Genomic DNA, 22,376 nt, shown 5'->3' on the forward strand with positions numbered 1-22,376 from the left:
AAGAGAGTTTTGTTGTACAGAGAATTTTGATGTGTGTCTTAATGTGTTTGGGGGGAATAGGCAGATCACCCTATGTGTTCGTGGTTAATTATTATTGTAGACAAGAGTCGAAAAAAAAAATGAAATCTAGGGTGGTCTGCCTGTGGTGTTTGTCCTTGTCTTGGGTGTCTGTGGAAGAGATAATAGCAGTATCTCCTTCGCAGTCGTTATATATTTAGGTCGTCACGCAACACCAAGGGGGTGTTTCGTGACAAGGCCAGCTGCACGTATTTCAGTGAAGGCATTGAGCAGCAGATTGAGCCGCTCAAGCTACAACGCTGCAAGCGGAAAATAATGAACGACAACCCTGGAGAAGATGACATATTAGCTGCAGAACTTGAAGCAGCGAAACAAACGCTGACAGCTGCCTCGGATGAAGGGTTAGTCTTTGAAATTGATATTAATTCGGTGACACGTTATACAAGTGTCAGAGTGTCAGATTTGGGTGGCTTTCTTGGAATGTAGTCTTCGCAGAAAACAGACGGTTGATGTAAACAAAAGCTTCAGTCGCTGATTTAAATTCTTTCTGTCCTTACCTTATCCCCCTTTGTCCTAAAGCGTAGATGGATGCTTTCCAACGAGCGAATTTTATCCCGTGTTTCATGTAGCTTGAGATTGCCCTTGTGTGCGGAAGTGATTTAAAGTTTCCTTTAACATGCAATATTTATCTCTCCATCAATATTAAAACTTTACCATAATCATTCCAACAAAAATATATATTTAACATTGTCTGACATTTAGTGGTATGCATTACGAGAACTTCATCAAAATTTGTCCAATTTCCGCACAAAAATCGGATTGTTGTTTTGCCGAGTTGTCGGTCACATGATCCGGGACTTTTGGTCGTCAAGTACAGACACGAAATATTGGATCTATCTACCTTTTTTAGCCTACAACTTGACGATACATTGATAACAATCGAGGAGGCATAATAATTATATGCCTGAACAAAAATACCGTAAGCTGTTTTTTTTTCCAGTGGACTTCATACACAATCGTCTCGATGTATCCGAAACCGAAAGGCCCAGTACAGAACTAAATTCACGCTTGCATGGAGCATCCGACCTCTGCCATCTGTATGAAATGGCTGTTTATTGATCGGCGTGGATTAAGGTGTCAGTGTGATATTCTCTTTAATGCCTGTTCACAACGGGCAGATATACCAATTTCATGTTTGCCTCTAAAAATATATCTGAAAGAATTTGAGCCATGGCAATTACGAAAGGTCAAGGACCATTACCAGGAGCCCATTACTGCCATTACCCTATAAAGTGTTTGTTTTAGCGGGGGGAAGGGGGGGGGGGGGGGGGGAATTGTTCAAGTGAACTGTAAAACGTCCATTTTTATTTTTTATTTATTTATTTATTTTTTTATTAATTTATTTATTGCAACACAAAGAACACTACTTACAACACAAATACATACACTACTTACAATGCTACTTACAATACATTACTTATTACATTGTTCCTTCACTACTTTTATAAACATTTCTTTTTAAATAGTAAAATCACGATATCACGCATTACAATGCCTATCTAAAAAAAAAACATTCTTACAAAAAACGTAAAACGTAAACTGTAAAACGTCCATACTGCAAATATGCGAATTTGTAACAGCCGGCATCAAAATCGACCTATGGTCATAAGATACGCTTATTCGTAGGACGTTTCCTTGATTATCACAGATTGGTTTATATATTTTGTATGTAAAATGTTAATAAATGATTTTTATTTTTTTTAAGTGTTCCTGCTCAACTGGATACTGTGGAACCAGCCGGGTAAACACTGACACATTGACATAATTATTATTAGCTTTATTTAAATCTACTACTGATGAAGAGTGTTTTTTAGGACGGGAAATGTCCACTTCATCCATTGCTACTAGTCTAACCTTTTCAAGTTTTCGCTGGCATTTTTGTTGCCAAAATACTCTAGAAACGAACTTGTTTTGTTCCTCTTTCTAGAATTCGGTTGTATTTTTTTCTGTTGGTGTTCTAGAATTATTTTCTAAACAGGCAGAGTTATTATAGGACAGTATCGACGAAAAACAATAAAATCCGGCAGACTGATTTTTTTCAACGGACCGCGCATCCTCAGTACACTCAGAATAAATCTATTTCATCTTAGCCATCGTTAGTCGTAGTTCCCTTCCTAATGGGTTTGTGTCATGTGTAGATTTGCTCTAAGTCGCTCGATTAATTCGCATGAGTCTGCTGAATACGGTGGACGCGCTCTCTCCTCCACAGAGGCTTCTTATTTTTTCGTGCGGGCTGAAGTAGCCTCTGAGGAGAAAAGGGCTTGAAAATGAAATTGGCGGCTGAACGCGGAACGACAAAAGTCGTTCGTTCCGAGCCATTTGATTCGTGGATTCAGTGCGCTTCGTGCGTTTAATAGTGGCTGCTTTTGCATGTACAGACAAGTAGCTGAAGTAGATTCCGCGCGGTTTTCGACACGCGATTTTATATAACTTTTTATAAGCGATCTTTTCAAATAACCTTTTTAATACAAAAACAGAGAAAACGAGCCATGTCATGCATCTAGAACAATTCTACAAAATTAAACCACTATCGTTACATATGACTATCGCACACTTCTGAATTACTTCCATCCGTATTAAAAGCACCCTTTTGTATAAATAGACCTGGTGAGTTTTTGGTTAAAATTTCATGACATGGGTATCTATTTATGCAACATGCGTACTATGTATGAAAGTTTTGGTAAAAAATCTAATAAAATGATTTTAAATTCTTTTTTAGTGTTCCCATACATGTGGAGCCAAGGTAAATCCTTTGTAATGTTTTATCTTGCTTGCTTATCTTTAGCCTTGACGGCTAAAGATAAGCAAGCGATCTTTTATACTTTTTATTAAGTTAAATTATTTTTAACTATATTGCTAGGTGAGGGCCACAGGGATACCAGTCCACGTGTGTAAAGTGTTCCCTCGTTAAATAAAGTTACTACTAATACTACCACTACCACTACCACTACCACTACCACTACCACTACCACTACCACTACCACTACCACTACCACTTCCGCTACCGCTACGGCTGCTGCTGCTACTGCTGCTGCTGCTGCTGCTGCTGCTGCTGCTGCTGCTGCTGCTGCTACTGCTGCTGCTGCTGCTGCTGCTGCTACTACTACTACTACTCCTACTTCTACTCCTCCTGTTCCTACTCCTACTCCTACTGCTATTGCTACTGCTACTGCTACTGCTACTGCTACTGCTTCTGCTACTGCTACTGCTACTGCTACTGCTACTGCTACTGCTACTGCTACTGCTACTGCTACTGCTACTGCTACTGCTACTGCTACCCTACTGCTACTGATACTGCTACTGCTACACAGAATAATACATGGTTGCTTGGAGATATGAAATTTATCTTCTCGTGTTGACACTCGAAGATAAATTTCATATCTCCGCGCATATTTACATACAACATTTATCAGTTCTAATATTGTCATATTTCAGCGCACCTCCTGTACTACCTTGTCCCCGGCCTGTTGTGAATTACCATCAGGCGCCATCGTCCAGTGCATTTTCCATTGTCCAGTGCGTGGACGGCTGCGTGGACTGTTGCAGGGACTGTTGTTGTTTCATTGCACGTGTGCTGGGATGTTGCTTAGATTGTGCAGCCCTGACCGATGAAGACAATCATACAAACAACAATGAAGATTGTTTTTGGCTTAGATGTGTCTGCTGTTTATGCACTTTCTTCTGTCTCAACGAACGATGAGAAGGGGATTAAACTTTAAGCTTGAGCCTTGCTATAATAGAATATTTCGTTGTTTAAATTCATAAATACGATGCTTTCTTTAAAAATGTGCGTGTTTTTGTAGAGTTATTGCTATTTGTGCCAGCCGACCAGTTTGCAAAACTGTTGAGCTTCGGTAACCCAATAAAAGGTCTCGTACTTCCCAATGCCATTTCATATGAACCGTTTTGTAAAAATCGAACGACAAATAAGTTCTTATTAGCATAGAATACAACATTAAAATAAAAATATATGACAAAATCGAGACTAGCGACTGAAGTCATTGATACAACGAAACACGTCGAATAACTAAATACAGTCGAAGCTCTAGATCTCTTAACGGACACTCTCGTAAGCGGACAGCTCTACTTACGGTCGCCTTGTTTGAAACCCCGTTTTAACTCCCATACAAACTCTGTATCTTTACATTCTCGTAAGCGGACATTCCCGTAAGCGGCCGCGGACACCTTCAGAGATTACGACTTAGACTTTTTTCTTTGTTTTTAAGCTCCCGTAAGCGGACACTCCAAAGAAAATCCTATTTTACAACCTCTGTTTGTTTTTATCAATCATCTTCACATCACAAACCGAGGGTAAATAAATGTTATTATTATTATTATTATTATTATTATTATTATTATTATTACCAATCGTCACAATGATTTTACAGTACCGATTACAGTACCATATTCCAGTGTTTGTTTTGTCGTCATCCACGTCCGTCCGGTTATTGTTAGCTGGGCAAGCTCCCGTAAGCGGCCATCTATCCCCTACACCTCTAGTGGCCGCTTACGAGAACCATTCTCGTAAACGGCAAGCTCCAGTTGCGGACACTTTTTTCGCGTCCCGAGGGTGTCCGCTTACGAGAGCTTCGACTGTATTTACATTGAGCTTGAGCAAAACCATGCCGCACCGGGAAGCAAGGGTGGGAAATATACAACCCTGATTCATTCATGATTGATTGAAGAGAAAACAGTATGCTTGCTCGTGCTCTGATTCATTTGACGAGGTCAAACGAGTATCTTTTATCAACCTATTATTAACCCCCCCCCCTCCCCTAAAGTCCACCGCGGTCAAACGACAGAAATATGCAAAAAATAAGAAAAGTACTGCAAAGAAAAGGTTTTAATTCCCACAGTTCAAAGTTCGATACATAACCGGTATCCTAAGGGTTTACTACGTTTTTTGGAGCTTTACTAAAAAAGTTCTACGTGTTTGAAAATAGCGATATGCGGACTTGTCGGCGCCATTTATCAAAGCACTTTGGTTCGGATGCGAAACATTTAAAAAGTAAAAACACTGGTTTACCTGAGAGAGTGAGATTATGCTTACACTCGGCAACTATTTTTATCTATCCTTGCTCGTAATAACACTTCAATTTGAACTAAAAACGGCGAAATGGAAAGAAAACCTGCCTTAGACGTTTGACCGCGGTGAACCCCTAAAGAGCTTGCAACTTATGCGCCGTATAGGGGGAAGAGGTTTAAGGTAGAGAGCTGAAAAAATCCAAAACAAAGTAGACATACAACTACTTCCAACAAATCCGAGCTCAAGTCGGGGCTGACACATGGATGAGCCCGAGTCAAATAACCCAGTCATCGCTGACTCCTGTCATGGTGAATGGTAGGCAGAAGACGAGTCACTAAACACAGGAACTACTCTGATCTAAAAAGCATTCCGGTTAGCCAAAGTAGCGTTGACTCGCGAGTAGTTTGCTCTTGAATAATTGCAAAGGTAAACCCCAGTACTTCTTTTTGCTGGATCTTGTTATCTCCAGTTCTGTAGCAGCTATCGTAAGGTCTACTGTGATTGGCCCGTGATGTGTGAAAGGTTGCGAGGGTAGCAAACCAATAATATTGCACATAGGAAGTCACGTGGTTCATCAGCGTTGCTGTAGTCATGGAGTCATTCAAATACCGCTTGTTGTTGCTTTTGGTCTCAGATTTGCGGCATTTATATTTCATAGTATCCAGGGTATCCTGAGTATCCAGGGTATCCTGGGTATCCAGGGTATCCTGAGTATCCAGGGTATTCTAAGTATCCAGGGTATCCTGAGTTTCCAGGATATCATCAAGAGTATCCAGGGTATCCAAGGTATCCTGGGTATCCAGGGTATCCTGAGTATCCAGGGTAACCTAGGTATCCAGGGTATCCTGAGTATCCAGGGTATTCTAAGTATCCAGGGTATCCTGGGTATCCAGGGTATCCTGAGTATCCAGGGTATCCAGAGTATCCAAGGTATCCCGAGTAACAAATGCTACTTTATTAGCTGCAACAGTTCTTTTCATATCCGTCACCAAGATAAACTTCTTCCAGCACACCACAAATTCCACACATATATTTTTGTAGCATCGTCCAAGTTCCTCTCCAAAATTGCTTCGAAGCAATAAAATCCATTGTATAGCAGATCTGTAATGCACCCAAGATTTGTTGAAAATGGAGTACCAAAAAAGAATAATATATAAAATGGAATTTCTCGTAAACTTCATCTGAGTAAACTGACATCCAGTGAAAAAGTTTGAGTTAATATAATACACTGGCCATTTGCGTAAAATGTACGGTAGGGAGGTTGCCAAATAAACGCCTTGCTGAATTAGTAAAAACTAAACAAACCAATCAAATAAATCAAAGGAAACATTAAAATTATTAATAATACTGCTTCCGTAAATACTCGCGTCTGATTGGTTGACTTCAAAACGTTATTATTATCCCACATTGTATCGCTAGCTGGACAATTAAAAAATAATTGTATTGCTCAGAATTTTGCGCCTAAAAGCGGGGCTGAACCACTAGTATCACAACTCGTTTCCAGTCTGCTTCAGTCACGGCTTTCTTTTTGAGGAATCGTCAATGATCGATCTATGTAAATGGACAAGGGGCCGGTGAATGAACAGCGCATCATTTATATAGAATCAAGTCACCTTTAAATTTATTAACAAGCCTTGGCAGATTTCTTTGACTAATAATATACATGAAAATATTTTTCGAATCTGACTGGCTTAGAGAAATGCAGTTTTTAGTAGAAATGCAGAAATGAATTAATTTAGGTTAGTGCAGAAAAAAGGAAATTCAGTGCAAAAAAGAGAAACATACAGAGCATTTTGATTGGTTAATTAACAAAGGCACCCATGCACAGAGGGCCAATCAAACGCTTCCACGTGATCTGAATGGCGCAAAGTTTGGATCTGCTTTGATGGTGGCGAGTAAAAAAAGGCAGGCGTTTTGAGCACAGTAGAGGACCGGAAGACAACTCTAAACACCATAGCACTGAAAAGCACGGGTTTTTGGTTCTCTTTTTGGAATAACTGGTTTCTCAAGAAGGGAATTGCCAACGAAATTTAAACTACGAGCCGACTAAGCTTCACGCTTTGCTTGAGCGAATTTATTTACGCCAAATTCAAAAACAAGCACATTGGCCAATATGGACCAGATAGCCTCAATCAAGTAATGACTACATCGCTTAAACACCTGTCGAAAGGCACTGTACTTAGAGAACAGAACCTATAGGCTTTCTATTGTACGGGACAGAGAATTGTTTCGTCCAAGGAAGTGTTGAAGGGAAAGGGAAACAGCTTCACTCAGCTGGCCGTCGAAAGCCTTCAAGCTCGACAAATATTAGAAGCAGAAGAAAGAGATAAAAGAAAGAGGTAAAACCCAGGATCTTTTATCAGACAATTCGTTGACTTTTTAACCAGATTTTTCGGCTAAGAAACTTTTAAAACATTGAGAAACCTGTACGTTGTGTGGGCTTTGACCTCATTTTGAATGAACGCATGATAATATTTGCCAAGTTTGAATAAATGGATTTGCGCATGATATTTTCTCGCAATTTTTTCATAAATATTATTAATACGTAATCACACGATTTTTTCTCGTGCAATTTGGGATAAATAAGCACTCGTAATTTTTTAAAAGACTACAAATGACACTCGCCCTACGGGGTCGTGCAGTTTTGTTAGCCTTTGAAAAATTGACTTGTGCTTATTTTTCCCAAATTGCACTCGAAATCATGTGATTACCTTTACAAAGTGGCCAATATAATTTCCACTGCAGTTGTTGGTGGAACTCCTCGCTTAAATTATTCCCTGCACTCAAGCGAAATATCAAGTGAAATTTAAACTTTGTTACTTATGTCGAACAAACCTATTGAGGAAATCAATCATTAAAGGTCAAATGAACCGAGATTTGCGCAATAGGAAGGGCTCATCGCCAACCCAAGATCCACAAGAGCTACACTGATATACCGAAGTTCCGCTTATAGACGGATCTTAGATATTTCATATCTCTTACTGTCCCTTTCAAAAAGTGTCAGGCTGACTGAAATGTTAAGCTCCTAGGAGACTGGGAACGAATACACCTGTTGTCAACACAAGATGGCGGTAACATTCATCGATCTCGGCTCACCGTTTACTACTTATATGCGTGGTAACACTAATCTTAACATGTCCCTGCAAACGCTTTAAGAGGAATATGCCCGATCAAAAGCGGCTTTGAGCAACACTACGATCAGCGATACAAAGAACTTCCACGCTTCTTTTACATATGTTGCGATGTGACAGTCACGCTACGAAGATGCAACTGGTTCTAAACGTGTACAAACCTACAGCTGAAGGAAAAAGCTATTAGTTTTGAAGTTACCTAGAATTCAGAGATGACTGTAAAGACCGGAACAGACATTCTTAAGCCAGGTAAGAGACCTTATGAGGTTTTAGTATGCAAATTTATCCGAAGAATGTGTAAAGACGAGGTGTTCGTTACTTTTTAATTTTGAAAATTTCCTGAATTTTAAGCGGTTGTCAGCTTTGCAGACTTGGTATGCTGACAAATTTTATTCTTGTTTTTAAGGAAGGGTCATTTATAGATTCCTTTCATGTAATTAAGTAGTCTCAAGCAGGTGCCACATTTTTTAAATTTGCCTTCAAAGTTGGGCTATTTCCGTGTTTCGTTCAAAGCTGGATTTATTTTTAGGGGGGTCGGAAATCTTCTTTTGGCCTATGAAGAAACCAGAAGGAATCATAATTGAAACATTGCTAAATAAACCACAATGATGAGTCCATAGTTTACAAAAAGAACTGGATCTTTTAAGTGAATATTTATTTTTTGAGAGCAATTGCAATATGTGCTATTTTAACCGTTTCGGAAGGCGCGTAATTGCTGTGGATCGGACCAAACTTCGATAAATCCTAAAAAATACAAATAAGAATTTTAAATCAAATGAAACCCATTTTATAGCTTAACTAGGTAAAGGCTTTAAAATCCCAGCAAATGAGACAATTCGAATTCTCGAACCAAAATCGATGGTCGGAAATAAAGGAGACGCCCTGTTAAATTCTCCGTTTAATAGCAACACTTTCCAGCCCGGCAAACCGGGCTGAAATTCGCCATATAATCGGGCCCTAAAGCTACAGAGTTTCATTTTACAAAACTCGCCGCTGTTTTTGCCTTATATAATCGGCCGGCTAAAATGCACACTTCACGTTTTTAAATGACGTCTTAAAAGACGTAAGTCCTGTTATCTCTTATTTGATGCGTTTCGAGTTGATCAATAAAAGAATTTTTTGTTGATAACAAAGCAAACGAACAGAGAATTTTGACCAGGCATATCGTTGTGAGTGAGTTGGGAGCCTGGGGAGGAGGCTTATAGCAGCAGCAAGTAACACACTCCGAGTCAGTGAAATCAATGAGCAGCTCAAACAAGTTGTAAGCGAAAAATGAGGAACAACAACCCGGGACGAGATGCCATAATAGCTGTCCAAGAAGAACGTGCCAGGATTGGAGGAGTTGAAGTATCGAGACAGACGCTGATAGCTGCAACGGATGAAGGGTTAGTCTTTGAAATTAGACGTACGGAGCTCGCAAAAAAACATACGATTTACATTTAATAATAAAAGCTTCGATTGCTGAAAAAATGCTTTCTTTCCATACCGTATCCACTTTTGAACTAAATACACGAGTTTCCATTCAGCTACAATCGGAGATATCTAAAGCGTAGATGATATTTTCTACTGTTAGTCTGTTTATGCAGATATCTTTTTAGTGTGTAGCGATATCGTGACTGAATTCGTGGCAAAGCGGAAGTGATTTAAGATTTCTTTTAAACACGCTATATTTATCACTCGATCGAAAGTGAAAGTGCGTCATTATTATCGCAGGAATAACACATTAAATGATGTCTTACATTTGGTCGTGACTGCTTACAAGAACGTTATGAAAATTCGGTAAATTTGCGCACAAAATGTCGTACTGTTGTTTTGTGCTGTTGACGGTCACATGATCCGGGGCTTTTGGTCGTCGAATGAACGAACGAAATTTTGGCGTTATCTGCCTCCTCTTAGCTTTCACGACGATACATTTGTAACGTAACAGAAGGCATACATACATGCCTAAACACATACAAACTGGTTATTTTTTCTGTCGACTTTTTCTTTATTTTTTTTTATTTTTGATCACTTGTTTTTCTGTCGACTTACACAATCATCCGGAATAAATTCGCTCACATTTGTTGCCTCAGCATCTATATGGAATGGCTGTTTTATTAATCTGAATGCGAGGCTCTTTAACGGCGAACTGGGGTTTAGCGTCGTGTTTTATTCTCTTCAGTGTTCACAACGTACAGATACCAATTTTACTTGAATGTTCGCCAGTTTGCCTGTTGTAACGCAGCGCCAATTGCTAAATATCTGAAATAATTTGAGCCTTAGTAAGGGGTACCAAAGGTCAAACGTCTCAATTCGCGAAAGCCAACACCGAAATAAATTGTTTGTGTTATAACTGCAGTGACATAAACTGAAGAAGTAAACTGTGAAACGTCGAAACGGAAAATATGCAAATTTTATAATCCCATTAGTAAGCCGTTACCTTTTTAATTTTCACGATCCGGTTTTCTGAAATCAACTGTGCCATTAAACAAGAGTTGTGTTTCAAGAAAGACAAAGACTGAAGACATTGTAGCTAAGTTGTGGGTTTTAATACTTTTTTCATTTTGATAAATGATCTTTTATTTTTTTTTTTCAAGTGTTGTTGCAGTTCAAGTGAATATTGTGGAACCAGCCGGGTAAAGTCAGTCACATGTTTGACATTGATATTATATTATTAGCTTTCTTTAATTAAATCTACTAATAACAATGAGTGCTTTTAGGACAACTAATGTCCAATTCTCCCATAGAAAATCCATGCTAATCAGGAGATCATCACATTGGAAAACTAATCTCTAATCGTAAACACCATCCTTGCGGTTAAATTTTATCTTGCATTAATTATCTTACACTTAAGATAAGATTCTCATGATTGGTTTCTGAGGTGAAGAGGCATGGCTTTCCTTACTACATTTCCTGTCCCCTTCTCTCTCTCGCCCCCTCTCCCCCTAATCTAATCCCTGGGCAGAGCCTAGAACCACCGCCTTTTGGGGCGCAAAAACATAAAAGCAACAACAATAGAAACAACAAAACAACATGAACCTACAACAAAAACACACAATAACTAAAACCAACAAACAAATCCGAAATTAAGAAACAGATTTTGTATGATGTCATTGCAAATTTCCTGGCATAAATAATGAGACAGCCACAAAAAACCAAGAGACAAAAGAAAGGGGATGGCGTGACGCGAAGCATTTCTCGTATATTTTCAGCGGTTACCGTCCCGCGTTACAAGGAGGCCGCCCGGCGTTACCTGGTCCAAGTCCCCGGTACCAAACCCCTGCCATAAGCTATAGGGAGCAGAAAAGCTGCACTGATTATTGCTGTTTGGCGTGCGACAGCGAATATGAATGGTACAAGCTCGAAGGAAAAGGTAAGAACTTTTAAGATTCCGACAGTCCCCAACTACCATTTGCGTCCATCCATGAAGCCTGACGAATTTAGCGCATAGTTTCACTTTTAAAACGTTAACGGTGAAACAAGCATTTAAAAGCATTTAAAATCTTGCCGTTAAGCGACCTCCCCACCCTCTCCGGGGCTTACTAGGGAAATAACGGCATTTATAGTCAGAGAAATCAAATGAGAAGTGAAAACTTGATTTTGGTGTCTGAAATTGGTTTCTTGAGCTGACCGAAAATACAGCAATGTGAGTACAGACCGATAAAACGACTGCTTCAAAATTATCGTTATTTTATTATTTATATCATGATTATAATATGACTATTTAACTACTCGTTATCGAGTCATCGTATTTGCCTGTTGATGTACCACTAGATTCTCCGAACTAACATTAGAAGAACTGTAACACAATCGCAAAGAGAATTGATATTTTGAGCTCAGGACAGAAAGAGAACAATCGTTCTTTTTTTATTTTTTCAGGTTGTTTCTGGGTGCTTGTCCTTCTGCTGTTGTATTTGATTATCGGAGTTCTTTTGCTTCCCTTTCTTATATTGTACCTTGTCTGTTTGTGCATTTGTTATCCATTGGGCTGCTGCAGAGATAGCGATAACGAAAACGCTCCACTGTTCAATTGATAACAGCATAAAACGTTTGGTAGCAGTTCAAGTTACTGCACAAGACTAACTGTAAAAGTGAAAGATGGCTTTCCAACAAATCAGTTATGTTTCAAGAGACACTGTCACCAGTTTCACTTCAAAAACTCAAGAGCCTAAAGACACGAAGCGATAAACAAGTCATATTATTGTGATGCCATCAGGAACTTTAGATCTCAACTTGAAAAAATCGACCAGGCTGATTTCTTTAAGTCTTGTCCTTGTGGACTGGAAAACACCTAAAAATTATTATGGCTCCCTTCTTCCTTCAACAACATTTTACTTTATATCTTCATCTTGATGTACTATGTGCATTTCATGTACGGGAAGACCTATTCGCCAATTTTAGTACTTTTTACCGAAAAGCATTAAAATCCCCGTGACAGTGTCTCTTTAATTAATATTGTTTCGTATTTGCTGTTATATAGTTGACCAAACTCGCGTGACATGCTCTAACCAAACAGAGTGTAGATTGTTTTTCAGCAAATACGTTAAAAAAAATCAAAACCAGCAATGATCTTGCTTGCCAAAAGGCTGCCTCGCTTGTGCTCTGACACAGGCTATCACGCCGAATTGATTAATTAAATATTTAAGGTCGTTATTATCACCTACGTGATTTTAAAATTAGTTGTTGTTTGAAAACTTAGTGATCATCTAAAATTAAATGGGTGGATAGAGTATCGTTCGGCGATAGTATGGGGGCGGGGGGCACCTTTTAGAGGAGCTTAGGTTTGGATGGTGGCGAGCCCTGAGTGACCCTATTTAAGACAAAACCCGCTCACTTCGCTACCCTGTTTAAGACTGGACACCCAGAATATCATATCGTGCTTTTAAGAGTTTTAAAACAATCGTCATAGCCATTTTGTTCTGCTTCAGTGTATTTCAGTCATGAGTAAATATCAACATTGATTGCCTTTTCACTGATGGCACAGTTAAGTGTTGTCATCGGCTAGTCAACGTAAAACATGGTACAACACTTCAAATCGACCCCTGATAAAAAGACGGATTATAACCAAACTAAAACCAGTTCATAGTTGGTTGAAGGTTTGTCACTGACTGTGTTTTTGATGTTATTTTCCAAGACGTTTCGGCTATTGCTTAAGCCTTCATCAGTTAAAAAATCAAAGCTTTCACACGCGATTTAAAATAGCAGCACGTTTGCGCGCGCTTTAAAACATAACGTGTAAAAGTTTGAAACAAAAGAAACGTGGCGCGAAACTCATGCGCGTGACAAGGACTTGTAAACCTCTGAAATGACAGCATAGTCGTTCCCAGAGTGCGGATCCTTAATGGACAACCAGGCTTCCAAAAAGAGTCGCCAGTTCACGAGTGCAAAGGTTTTTTTCTCTCTCCAAAAATGGCTGCATCGATACCCTATTCAAAATTTAAAGTACATCTTTAATTTGTTGAAGACGAAAGGCCTTGAAAATCATAGCCTGTCCAGCGGTACGTCACCTACGCCCCCCTTTCCCCCCTCTTATTCAGGGAGTTTGTTATAGTTTACTTTTTGTGGTGACTATTTGACAATTTCAGATGATTTTTTTTTAACACGTTGATTGCAGTCATGGAAGTTATGAACATAAAGGGATTTATAATTACTTGTTAATTTTAATTACTTAATCTACTATTTTACAGGCATTGTATTGCTTTGTGCAATTAAAATAAATAATACAGTCCTCATTTTACACTTATTCTTAAATAAAAATATGAAAATTACATTACACAACTCTCCCATGCGAGGATTCAAATAAAACGCTCAATCTATGTAAGTCTTCGAATGAATCAAACTATTTACAAGAAGGTTAAAAATGTCAGGGAATCATTTCCTAACAAAGGTAGTTCATCCACCTCAGGCCTGACTCCAGATAGATACAATTTAAGCGGTTTAAGTGCAACTTTTAAAGTACAACTTTACTCTTTTGATTCAAAAGGAGAAATCCCATATTCTGGTCTAAGTTCGTGCGACACTAGTAAAAACTAAAATAGGGGGGACTGCAAGCAGCCCGACACCTTCCTCTAAAACGCGGGGAAAATAATGAGTTAAAAATAAGGTCGACCACTTTCCCACGTTTGACAGCACTACTTCTCTCTTATGGGCTGTTCAGCAACCATTGAGGAAATAGTAGAAACTGTCTGTGGTCGAGGGCGATAAAAAGCTCGCCATCTTTTTGAGCTCGAAACGTTTCACACGTCTCATGTCTCCACTCTCGTAAAAGTTTTCATGACACCAGTTTTGAAGTCTTAAACTCAAAAACCACGAAGGGTTATGTGACGTGTCGTGAGTTCAAATTAAGTAACTAATGACAAATTTCGCACTTAAGTATTAATTTCAGATCAGCATTTTAGAACGAGTATCCTGTTGAATACCTTTACGAAAGTTTCGAGCCCTCCCAGAAAATGGGCGTGACAGTGTTTCTCACTCTTTGAGAGACTCTAGCAATGACTTTATATTCGTCCCAACACCTCAATTCAGCTTGATGACAAAGGATCTTTCCAGTGTTCAGTCCTGAAAAAAAGATCCAGTCCTCCAACAAAGATCCCCATCGATATTTCAGTATGAAAAGACAGTATCAGCTGTCCTCTCCGTTGTATTGTGTTCACCAAGCTCCCAGGAAGACTGACTTAACTGTCCAGGCAAAACGATACTAGTGTGAGACTGTAGGGAGCCCCGGAATCTAGTTTCCTCTTAGCCAATGTTTATACTAGACCCAGGACCCCCAGACGGCCCCGAGACAAGAGCCGTCACCGTCATCGTCAAATGAAACGCCAACTTTCTTGGAGGAAAGAGCGAGGTATGATACTACACCCGCGCTGAGGAAAACAGCTCCGACCACAGAGGCGATAATGAGGAAAGGAAGAACAGTTATACTTGCTACGAGGTACACAATGAACATGAAGAACGTCAAAAATGCACCTGTGGAACAAAATAGCAGCGTTAACTTGAGAACGCAGAAAATAGTAAGAACTTATGATGTTTACGAATGAAATTACCAGGAAAGGTCAATTGAGCTCCCACCATCTGGATTAAGAGAGCTTTTGGGCGAGCGGTGAAATATAATCACTTTTGATGAAAAGAAATTCCTAATGCTGTTTTAGAGTTGCTTTGTAGTCACGTGGTTTTATAGTTATACAGAATTCCTCGAATAAGAGTCGCATCGGGACCGCTGCACTTATTGGGGGGTGGCACCTGTTAAATTCTTTGTCCCAAATGTGGGGATTTTTCGAGGGCGGCGATTCTTTGAGTAAGTACGGTAGTTTACTTGGTCCGAAAGAAACTTAAGTTCATATAAACTCCACCTCTATCTGTAATACGGACACGCTTCCCTGTTCCCTTTGGTGTCCACAATCACACAATCTTTATTTAACGTGGTCCGCACACTTAGCTAAAAAGCTAGTTTTCAGATGCGCCACGAAATAAAAATACAAAATAGAAAAATAAAAACTCCTTGGAAGTGTATAAAAATAGATTAAGCTATAATTAAGAATAACTACAAATTACAATATTGTCTAACTAAGATTAAAAATATAAAAATTTAAAATTTACAAATTAAAAAAAAAATTAAAATATTATTAAAAACAGTAAAATAGCAATAATAAAAATTGACAAACTACTCGCTCAAAGTCCCGTAAGATTTAATCAGTCGGGGGAACAAGTGCCAGTTGATGGCGACATCACTTCTCCGAGAAGTGATCGAGCTTGCGGTTTTCGTCCCAGAAGTTGCTAAGCAACATGACGTATTTATACGCGGGACGGCTCCCGGAGTACTCGTGAGCGCTCGCGCTAGTTTTTGATTGGATAAAATAATTCGGAAATTCTTCGAGTGCTTCAACGAAGAATTGCCAAAACTGGCACTTATTCCCCCGACTGTAATGTTCTTAGGTTCATTTTAAAATTATTTTCCTTATGTCGTCTGGTATAGAGTTTCACAGTTTCAATGCAGTATATCTCCACGATTTAAGGCCATATTTTGTTGAATTTACTTTCGGAAGGTCCACAATTGTGTCCGTTTTAAAGAGGTTCGACTGTACTTTATTCCTTTTATATCACCTTAGCTGTCTTAACTGATAAATGGTTTGAAATAAGGTCTAACCCTCAAGACCCTCAAAAGATCTTGAAAGACTGCGGATAGAGAGTAAAGTGAAGAAATTAAGATCATTGATTTCAGCTGCCTTTGCAACTAAACCCATTCCTGATCGACCTCCGTGTCTACCGGTATACTGAGCTATGAAGAAATCACTTTCACTGGAAACAGGTCAATCATTTCTGTTATTTTATCTGTGTTGCTTCCAAGGATGCGGCGAGATGAAACTGCAAGAATACTGAATAGAATGAAATATTTCGTGCATCCTACCTTTTCCCAGCAAGCTATACCACTGATGTTCCTTGCTGACACCACAGCAGAACACAAACACGGTCAACCAACAAGGCACTTGCTCCTTCTTCTTCGCCTCTGCTTTTTTCTGTTTGCTCCATACGTTTACCTTGTCCTTGCTTTTGGGAAATTTCATCTTCGGTCTCGAGAACTTTCGCTTCGAGTCAGGCGCCGCGGCGAGTTCTGTGAGTCTACTATTTCTTTCTGAATCTTTGAACTTGGTGTCTGTTTTAAACTTCGGTTTAACTCTTGGGGAAGACTCTTCTGTTGTTCTAAAAGTACACAGGAAAGATTTATAAAAAATACTATTATTCCACTTTTGCGCCATTTTACCATATTAGTGCAAAAGAACACGCAAAATATGACACGTTATTACTAGAACACGGCAAAAATACGGGCGGACAAACTTATGGAATACGGACCCGAACTTAGTGGAAAACAAAGTGGAATAATAAATCCCGTATTCGATGGTTTGAAATAAAATACGAGCGGAAATCTTGCTCATGGCTCGTATTTTTACTCGCCCCGTATTGCGCAACTCGCATATATCCGCGCATACTATAATGTTAAACCATCAAATAAGGTGCATTAACTTCGTTGCATTCAAAGCAGCTATAGAAAGCTCTCGATAATTATAATCATAATAAAATAACATAGTCTGACGAGAGAAATGGTTTTAAAAAGCCAATCTCAGCTGTAATACATCGAAAAACTTACTCTCCAGCCTCTATGCATATTTCAGTGTACGACTTGATTGTAATAAGTCTTGGCTGTTGCCCTTTTTTCCTGAATAAGAGAAAAAGGAAAGTATGTTAGGTAAGATTTAACGAACAGGAGTTTAAACGAACCGGCCGTCACCACATTTATCTTTCTTACATTGCAACTCTCGAAAGCAAAAAAGGCGAGAACTTATACTAATGTCCGCGCCGCTGTATAAAACTCATTTTTGTGTCTTTCTTTGGGGAGGGGGTAGATGGTGGTGGTAGTGGTGGGGGGGGGGGGGGGGGGAGGAAGCTGCAGACATCGTTAGAATGTGAAACAAAGAGTTTGTAGTGCTGCGCATTATCAGAACGCTGCCGGCTTATAACTTGAATGGTCGAATCCTAGAATGAAGCTATTATTAATTTGTAGCGCGATGAGAATTTAACTCTTTCACTGCTTACGTTTTCTCGGCGACGTTTCTTTGAAAGGTGGCGCAACACGCATCGACATTGCAAAAATAATAAAAAGTAAGGTTCATTATATCCCAGTCTACAAAGGACACAATTACCGTTCCAGCAAAGCGAAAAGAAGATTACATTGTCTCTTGTGTGGGGTGCGTCTCGCAGACAATGGAGTTTGGCCGGCCACGCTTAATTTAAGAGAGTCCCGAGAGAGAGCGTAATAGGAGGTGTACACATAAATAACGTTAACTAACTATACAACTCTTTGTTATTTTGAATACTATTAAGTATGCCAATAACACCTTGCCGGAGCTTCGAAATCTGAATGAACAAAGCAGAAATCTGAATTACGTAAATAATTTCTGTAGTGACTGATAGTTGTTAGTTGAATTGAGAGTGATGGCGTGCGGAACGGGCCTAACGGCAAAATCTGCAAAGTACCGACACAGGTCATATCCACTTCAGACTATTTGATTTACATGCTACGCAATCAAAGCTAGACTTTCTTACAAATTGAGCTCACAGACCGCGAAGCGCGAGAGCGAGCGCGAAGCGGAAATGAGAAGCGAACGACTTTTAGAAAGTCTAAATCAAAGCAAAAAGGGTAGTTTTTCGACTGCGTGCCTGCGCATACAATTTCAAAGCACACCTTGCAAAATGAATAGAAAACCTCACAATCCTCACTTTATAAACTATAGACCTCAGCTTGTCCAGTCTCCCTCAGAAACAGGCCCAGGACAGATTCTGCAGTTCTTTTCTGGCGCGCGCGTCCAACCCGGTCAGTCAATTCGTAATTATTACACAACTTACTGTAAACTGCAAACAATACTCTAAACACATAACGAAATACTTACAAATCAGACATGGAGTCTGCTGGCGATTCCACGTCGACCCTGTGATTGTTATTGTCGTCTTGGCCATATATACTGTCGTAGTCCAGTTCTCTTGAAACATCTTCAAGGTCGATGATCTCGGTCATCGTGAAATATTCCCAAAATCAGCGGCAATGGGAACTTGATTTGATTTCACACAAAAGCGCGTCCACGGCTTGTGAGAGAGAATTAAAAGCGAAGGCTAAAAAAGAATGTACAAAGGAGGAAAAACTTAGCGTCTGTATGGAGTAAGCGTCAGTCGTACCAAAAGTTGATTTGCTGGTTATTTATACAAAAGAGAGCTTTCTTGTTTAAAATGTTAAAGGCAAGTTTAAGTCTTACGGGACTTGTTTTTGTTACAAAGAAAACAAAAGGGTTAAATTGATCCGTTGTTGAAAATTTTGCTATTTATGCATAATGCGTAAAGCCTGGTTTTCACTAGCGACGCAAGCACAAGCGCAAACACAAGCGCAAGAATAACAGCTCTTATTTCACCGTAAAAACGGCTTCGACTCAAACAAAAGCACAAGTGCATTACAGTTTTATGCTTGTGCTTGTGCTTGCGGCAAGCACAAGAACAAGGATCAAAATTTGTCCTTTTTGCGTGATTGGGCTTATGCGTGCGCTTGTCAGTTGCGTCGCTAGTGAAAACCAGGTTTAAAAGGACGCTTGAGTTGCTGAGCTTTCATTTTAACCATTATAAAATGTTCCACGTCTAACATCTCTTTACAATTTCCATACATTGTAAAGCACACAATGAGGAGAATAAAGAAAATAATCAACTTGGGGATATTGTCTTGATTTGCCACGTAACTCTCCTATTAAATTTTGAAAGAAACGTATGGCGATCAGTTAGGAGAATCAAAATTTTAAGCCGCGGATTGAAAGCTTTATTAATTAATTTATGACTGTTATGGGACTCTCTGATGCCGCTCGATATTTCTTTTTTCGGAAGTGCGTTTGCTCTTCACTAAACATCTCAGCGCGCTTTGAAGAAGGTCTATATTGCCGTTTCTTCTCTACAGCTAGGATTGAAATGTTTGAAATCCAACTCCGACAAATCACCTTTAGTTTGCCCATTGTAAAATTGCGCAAGTTGGGTGTAGCGATAAGATTGAGGAAAGCGGGAAGAAAAAGCTGGCTTACATGCAGTTGCGATTGTTACTTCACAAACAAAGAAATAAACAAAAGAATATTAATTTGTATTGCAAATGAAAAAGAACCAAGAAAAAGTGATCACCTTCTTTTGATCGAACTGAGAAGGCTGTCATTGTTAAAACAAACGCTATTCAATCAAGGACAGAGACTTTTTTTTTACCCCGGCCGGCATGTCTTTTCTTATCGTTACTTCATGTTTGTCACGGTCTTAATAACATATTAAGTCAGCTTAAATGCTATATACCATACGGTACACTTTTTAGCTTCCGATCTCTTCAGTGAAAGACGAGACTCCCCAAAAGCTTGACAACAACAGACGACCACTAAATGGAACGAGCGTAAGTCGTTACTGAAAGAAATTCAACTCGATTCATGGCCGCAAAATTGAGCGAGCGAATCTGTAATCATACCGTACCTAAAAGAGAGCCACTTATGTAATACATCCTGAGCAAGGTAAACAATTTTTCATTTGTAAAATCACATCATAAAAGCTTATTGGTTATCTTCATACCCTTTCAAACCAAAGTTGTGAAACTTCTTTGGCCGCAAGATGCTCCTTGCCTGTATTTGCCAAAGTGGTACAAAGTGTATTAGATTTTGTTGTTTAATGGATTTGTCGGAAGACCGGGAAATTTTTGACGACGCTGATTTAATTAAACGCGCGTATGAAATTTTATTATAATTTGAATAGTTTACCCTAATAGGATTTACAAATTCATACTCTAATGGGCTAGTATAGAGCCAGAAAATAATTTAATCTTATACAGAGAAACAATGTATAAGCTGGCTTATCCTGAGATTGAAAAAAAGAAAATAGCGAAACGAAAGCGGAATTACTAAAGTACAATACAACGACTGATTGTACACGTCTGAAAGGCGCAAAATCGTATGTTTACTTTTACTATGTCAATGAACGCAAACTTGATTGTTTAATTTCCTTAGCAAAGAAATGCATAAAGTTAAAGTAGCCGGAAAGGATTTGAAAATTATCGCTTGATTTGTCGCTACTATGCAGTTGTACGATGGTAACATGCAGCCGAGCGGCTTTAAAATTGCACATAAAGGGCAGTTTGTTCAGGGGTGATAACGGGGTTAAATTGATTTGAATATCGCGAGAGAACAATGCAAACAAGCGGAGGCGTGTGGGTTGCGGGCAATAAAAAACAGTTTGAAGAACATGAAAGCTGATGTTCGGAAGCCGCGTGCGGTAAAGATGAATACGTTAGAGCCAAGACTTTCACTAGCTTGCAGTTTTTACTTCTACATGTGGGGACCCTATCTCCTCTCTTTGCCTCAAAAAGACTTTCAAGAGTTCTGGCTACTTCTTTCTAAGCAACGTAAATTAAAGAGAAAGAATTTTGCTCGTTTGAGCTGAAACTGAATGCATGCAGTAGCGACTTGACGAGCCGATTTCGAGCAGAAAGGTTTTGGTAACATAACCGAGAGTCAGTTATAAATTACATTGCTAGTCGGAACTGCGTCTAATTTGCTTTGAAGAAGCAGGAAACGTATGATCCTTAGCGGCACACTTCAGAGACCAGGAAATATAATTTCCTGTCGATTTTGCAAAACGACCACGCAATTACTACAAATTGTTTCACAGATTGAAAACTACAAAAAACAATGTCTTTCAAGAATCCGTGTAGCAGCTGAAATATATTTATTTGTTTGAAATCAGTGCTGCAAAGGAGAACGCAAAGGCGATCAGATTTGTTAATCACTTTATGATGTCAAGAATATTTGCGTCGGCAAGGCATTGTCCGCCACGCTTAGCTAGTACTTAAACAGGGAAAGCTCAGCGTCCAATTTTAGAATCTGTCGTAATCCTTGCAGTGAATGCAAAACTCAACTAAACTGCACAACAAGGCATTAACGGGACTCAAAAGAGCTAAAGAACGTAATTCTATTTTACATGCATTTTCACTCACCTTGGATGTTAACTAAGATGCCAGCTTGCCCCGTCTCGCCAAGGATTCCATAGCCTCAAAGACATGCATCCGACCAAGAAAATTTTGTTGACCAAAAAAAAACGTGCAGAAAACGACGAGGCTTCAAAACCCAAGAACCTGACAAAGCATTACGCTCCTAGGCGGGAACAGTTTCAAACGCGCCCAAAACGTGCAATCTACTCGTGCCTTCGTTGTTCAAAACACGGCCGTCTGCCAAGTTGCACAAACGTTTCCTTGTGTGTCTGAATAGTCTGGAGATTACCGTGAGCTTTTGCATGCAAATTTTTCTTAGTTTTTGACTTATCCATTGATGTCTAAGTAAACGTCTTGATGTTACGTCATTTGTTCCTTAGAGACTCCTTTTGTTTCAATATTCATGCCCAACACACGTCAATCAACTTTACTCTTAGCTAATTCTTGTTTGTCGATGGGCGACATGCAAGAAAGTATGTACTTTCGCAATCGAAATTTTCGTCTTCGGGGTCAAGAAAGTTGTTTGATATTGACCACTCAAATATTCTGATTTGTATTAGTCGGCACTTCAATAAAAGTAGATTGCATTTTGCGTAATATATCATTGCCTAATGTTCAATGA

General features: G+C 39.3%; 3 protein-coding genes across 3 annotated transcripts; 2 read left to right on the top strand and 1 right to left on the bottom strand.

Moving 5' to 3' along the window:
* The first annotated feature begins 230 nt into the window (after positions 1 to 230).
* LOC144645484 (uncharacterized) lies at positions 231 to 4,063 on the top strand. The gene is made up of 4 exons (XM_078505077.1): positions 231 to 419; positions 1,784 to 1,819; positions 2,798 to 2,821; positions 3,514 to 4,063. The coding sequence occupies exons 1-4, from the start codon at positions 334 to 336 to the stop codon at positions 3,776 to 3,778; spliced, it is 411 nt and encodes a 136-aa protein (XP_078361203.1). The 5' UTR covers positions 231 to 333; the 3' UTR covers positions 3,779 to 4,063.
* Positions 4,064 to 9,411: 5,348 nt separating this feature from the next.
* On the top strand, positions 9,412 to 13,848 carry LOC144645476 (uncharacterized). The gene is made up of 4 exons (XM_078505064.1): positions 9,412 to 9,620; positions 10,812 to 10,850; positions 11,427 to 11,587; positions 12,094 to 13,848. The coding sequence occupies exons 1-4, from the start codon at positions 9,508 to 9,510 to the stop codon at positions 12,246 to 12,248; spliced, it is 468 nt and encodes a 155-aa protein (XP_078361190.1). The 5' UTR covers positions 9,412 to 9,507; the 3' UTR covers positions 12,249 to 13,848.
* Positions 13,849 to 13,973: 125 nt separating this feature from the next.
* LOC144645450 (uncharacterized) lies at positions 13,974 to 22,131 on the bottom strand. The gene is made up of 5 exons (XM_078505030.1): positions 21,761 to 22,131; positions 18,657 to 18,876; positions 17,357 to 17,425; positions 16,619 to 16,911; positions 13,974 to 15,180 (listed from the first exon to the last, which is right to left on the bottom strand). Exons 2-5 carry the CDS (start codon positions 18,779 to 18,781, stop codon positions 14,969 to 14,971), a joined length of 699 nt encoding a protein of 232 aa, XP_078361156.1. The 5' UTR covers positions 18,782 to 18,876; positions 21,761 to 22,131; the 3' UTR covers positions 13,974 to 14,968.
* Between the last annotated feature and the right edge of the window lie 245 nt (positions 22,132 to 22,376).

This window comes from Oculina patagonica, chromosome 3 (genome assembly GCF_052425735.1).
Source record: "Oculina patagonica isolate OP01 chromosome 3, crgOcupat, whole genome shotgun sequence".
NCBI lineage: Eukaryota > Metazoa > Cnidaria > Anthozoa > Scleractinia > Oculinidae > Oculina > Oculina patagonica.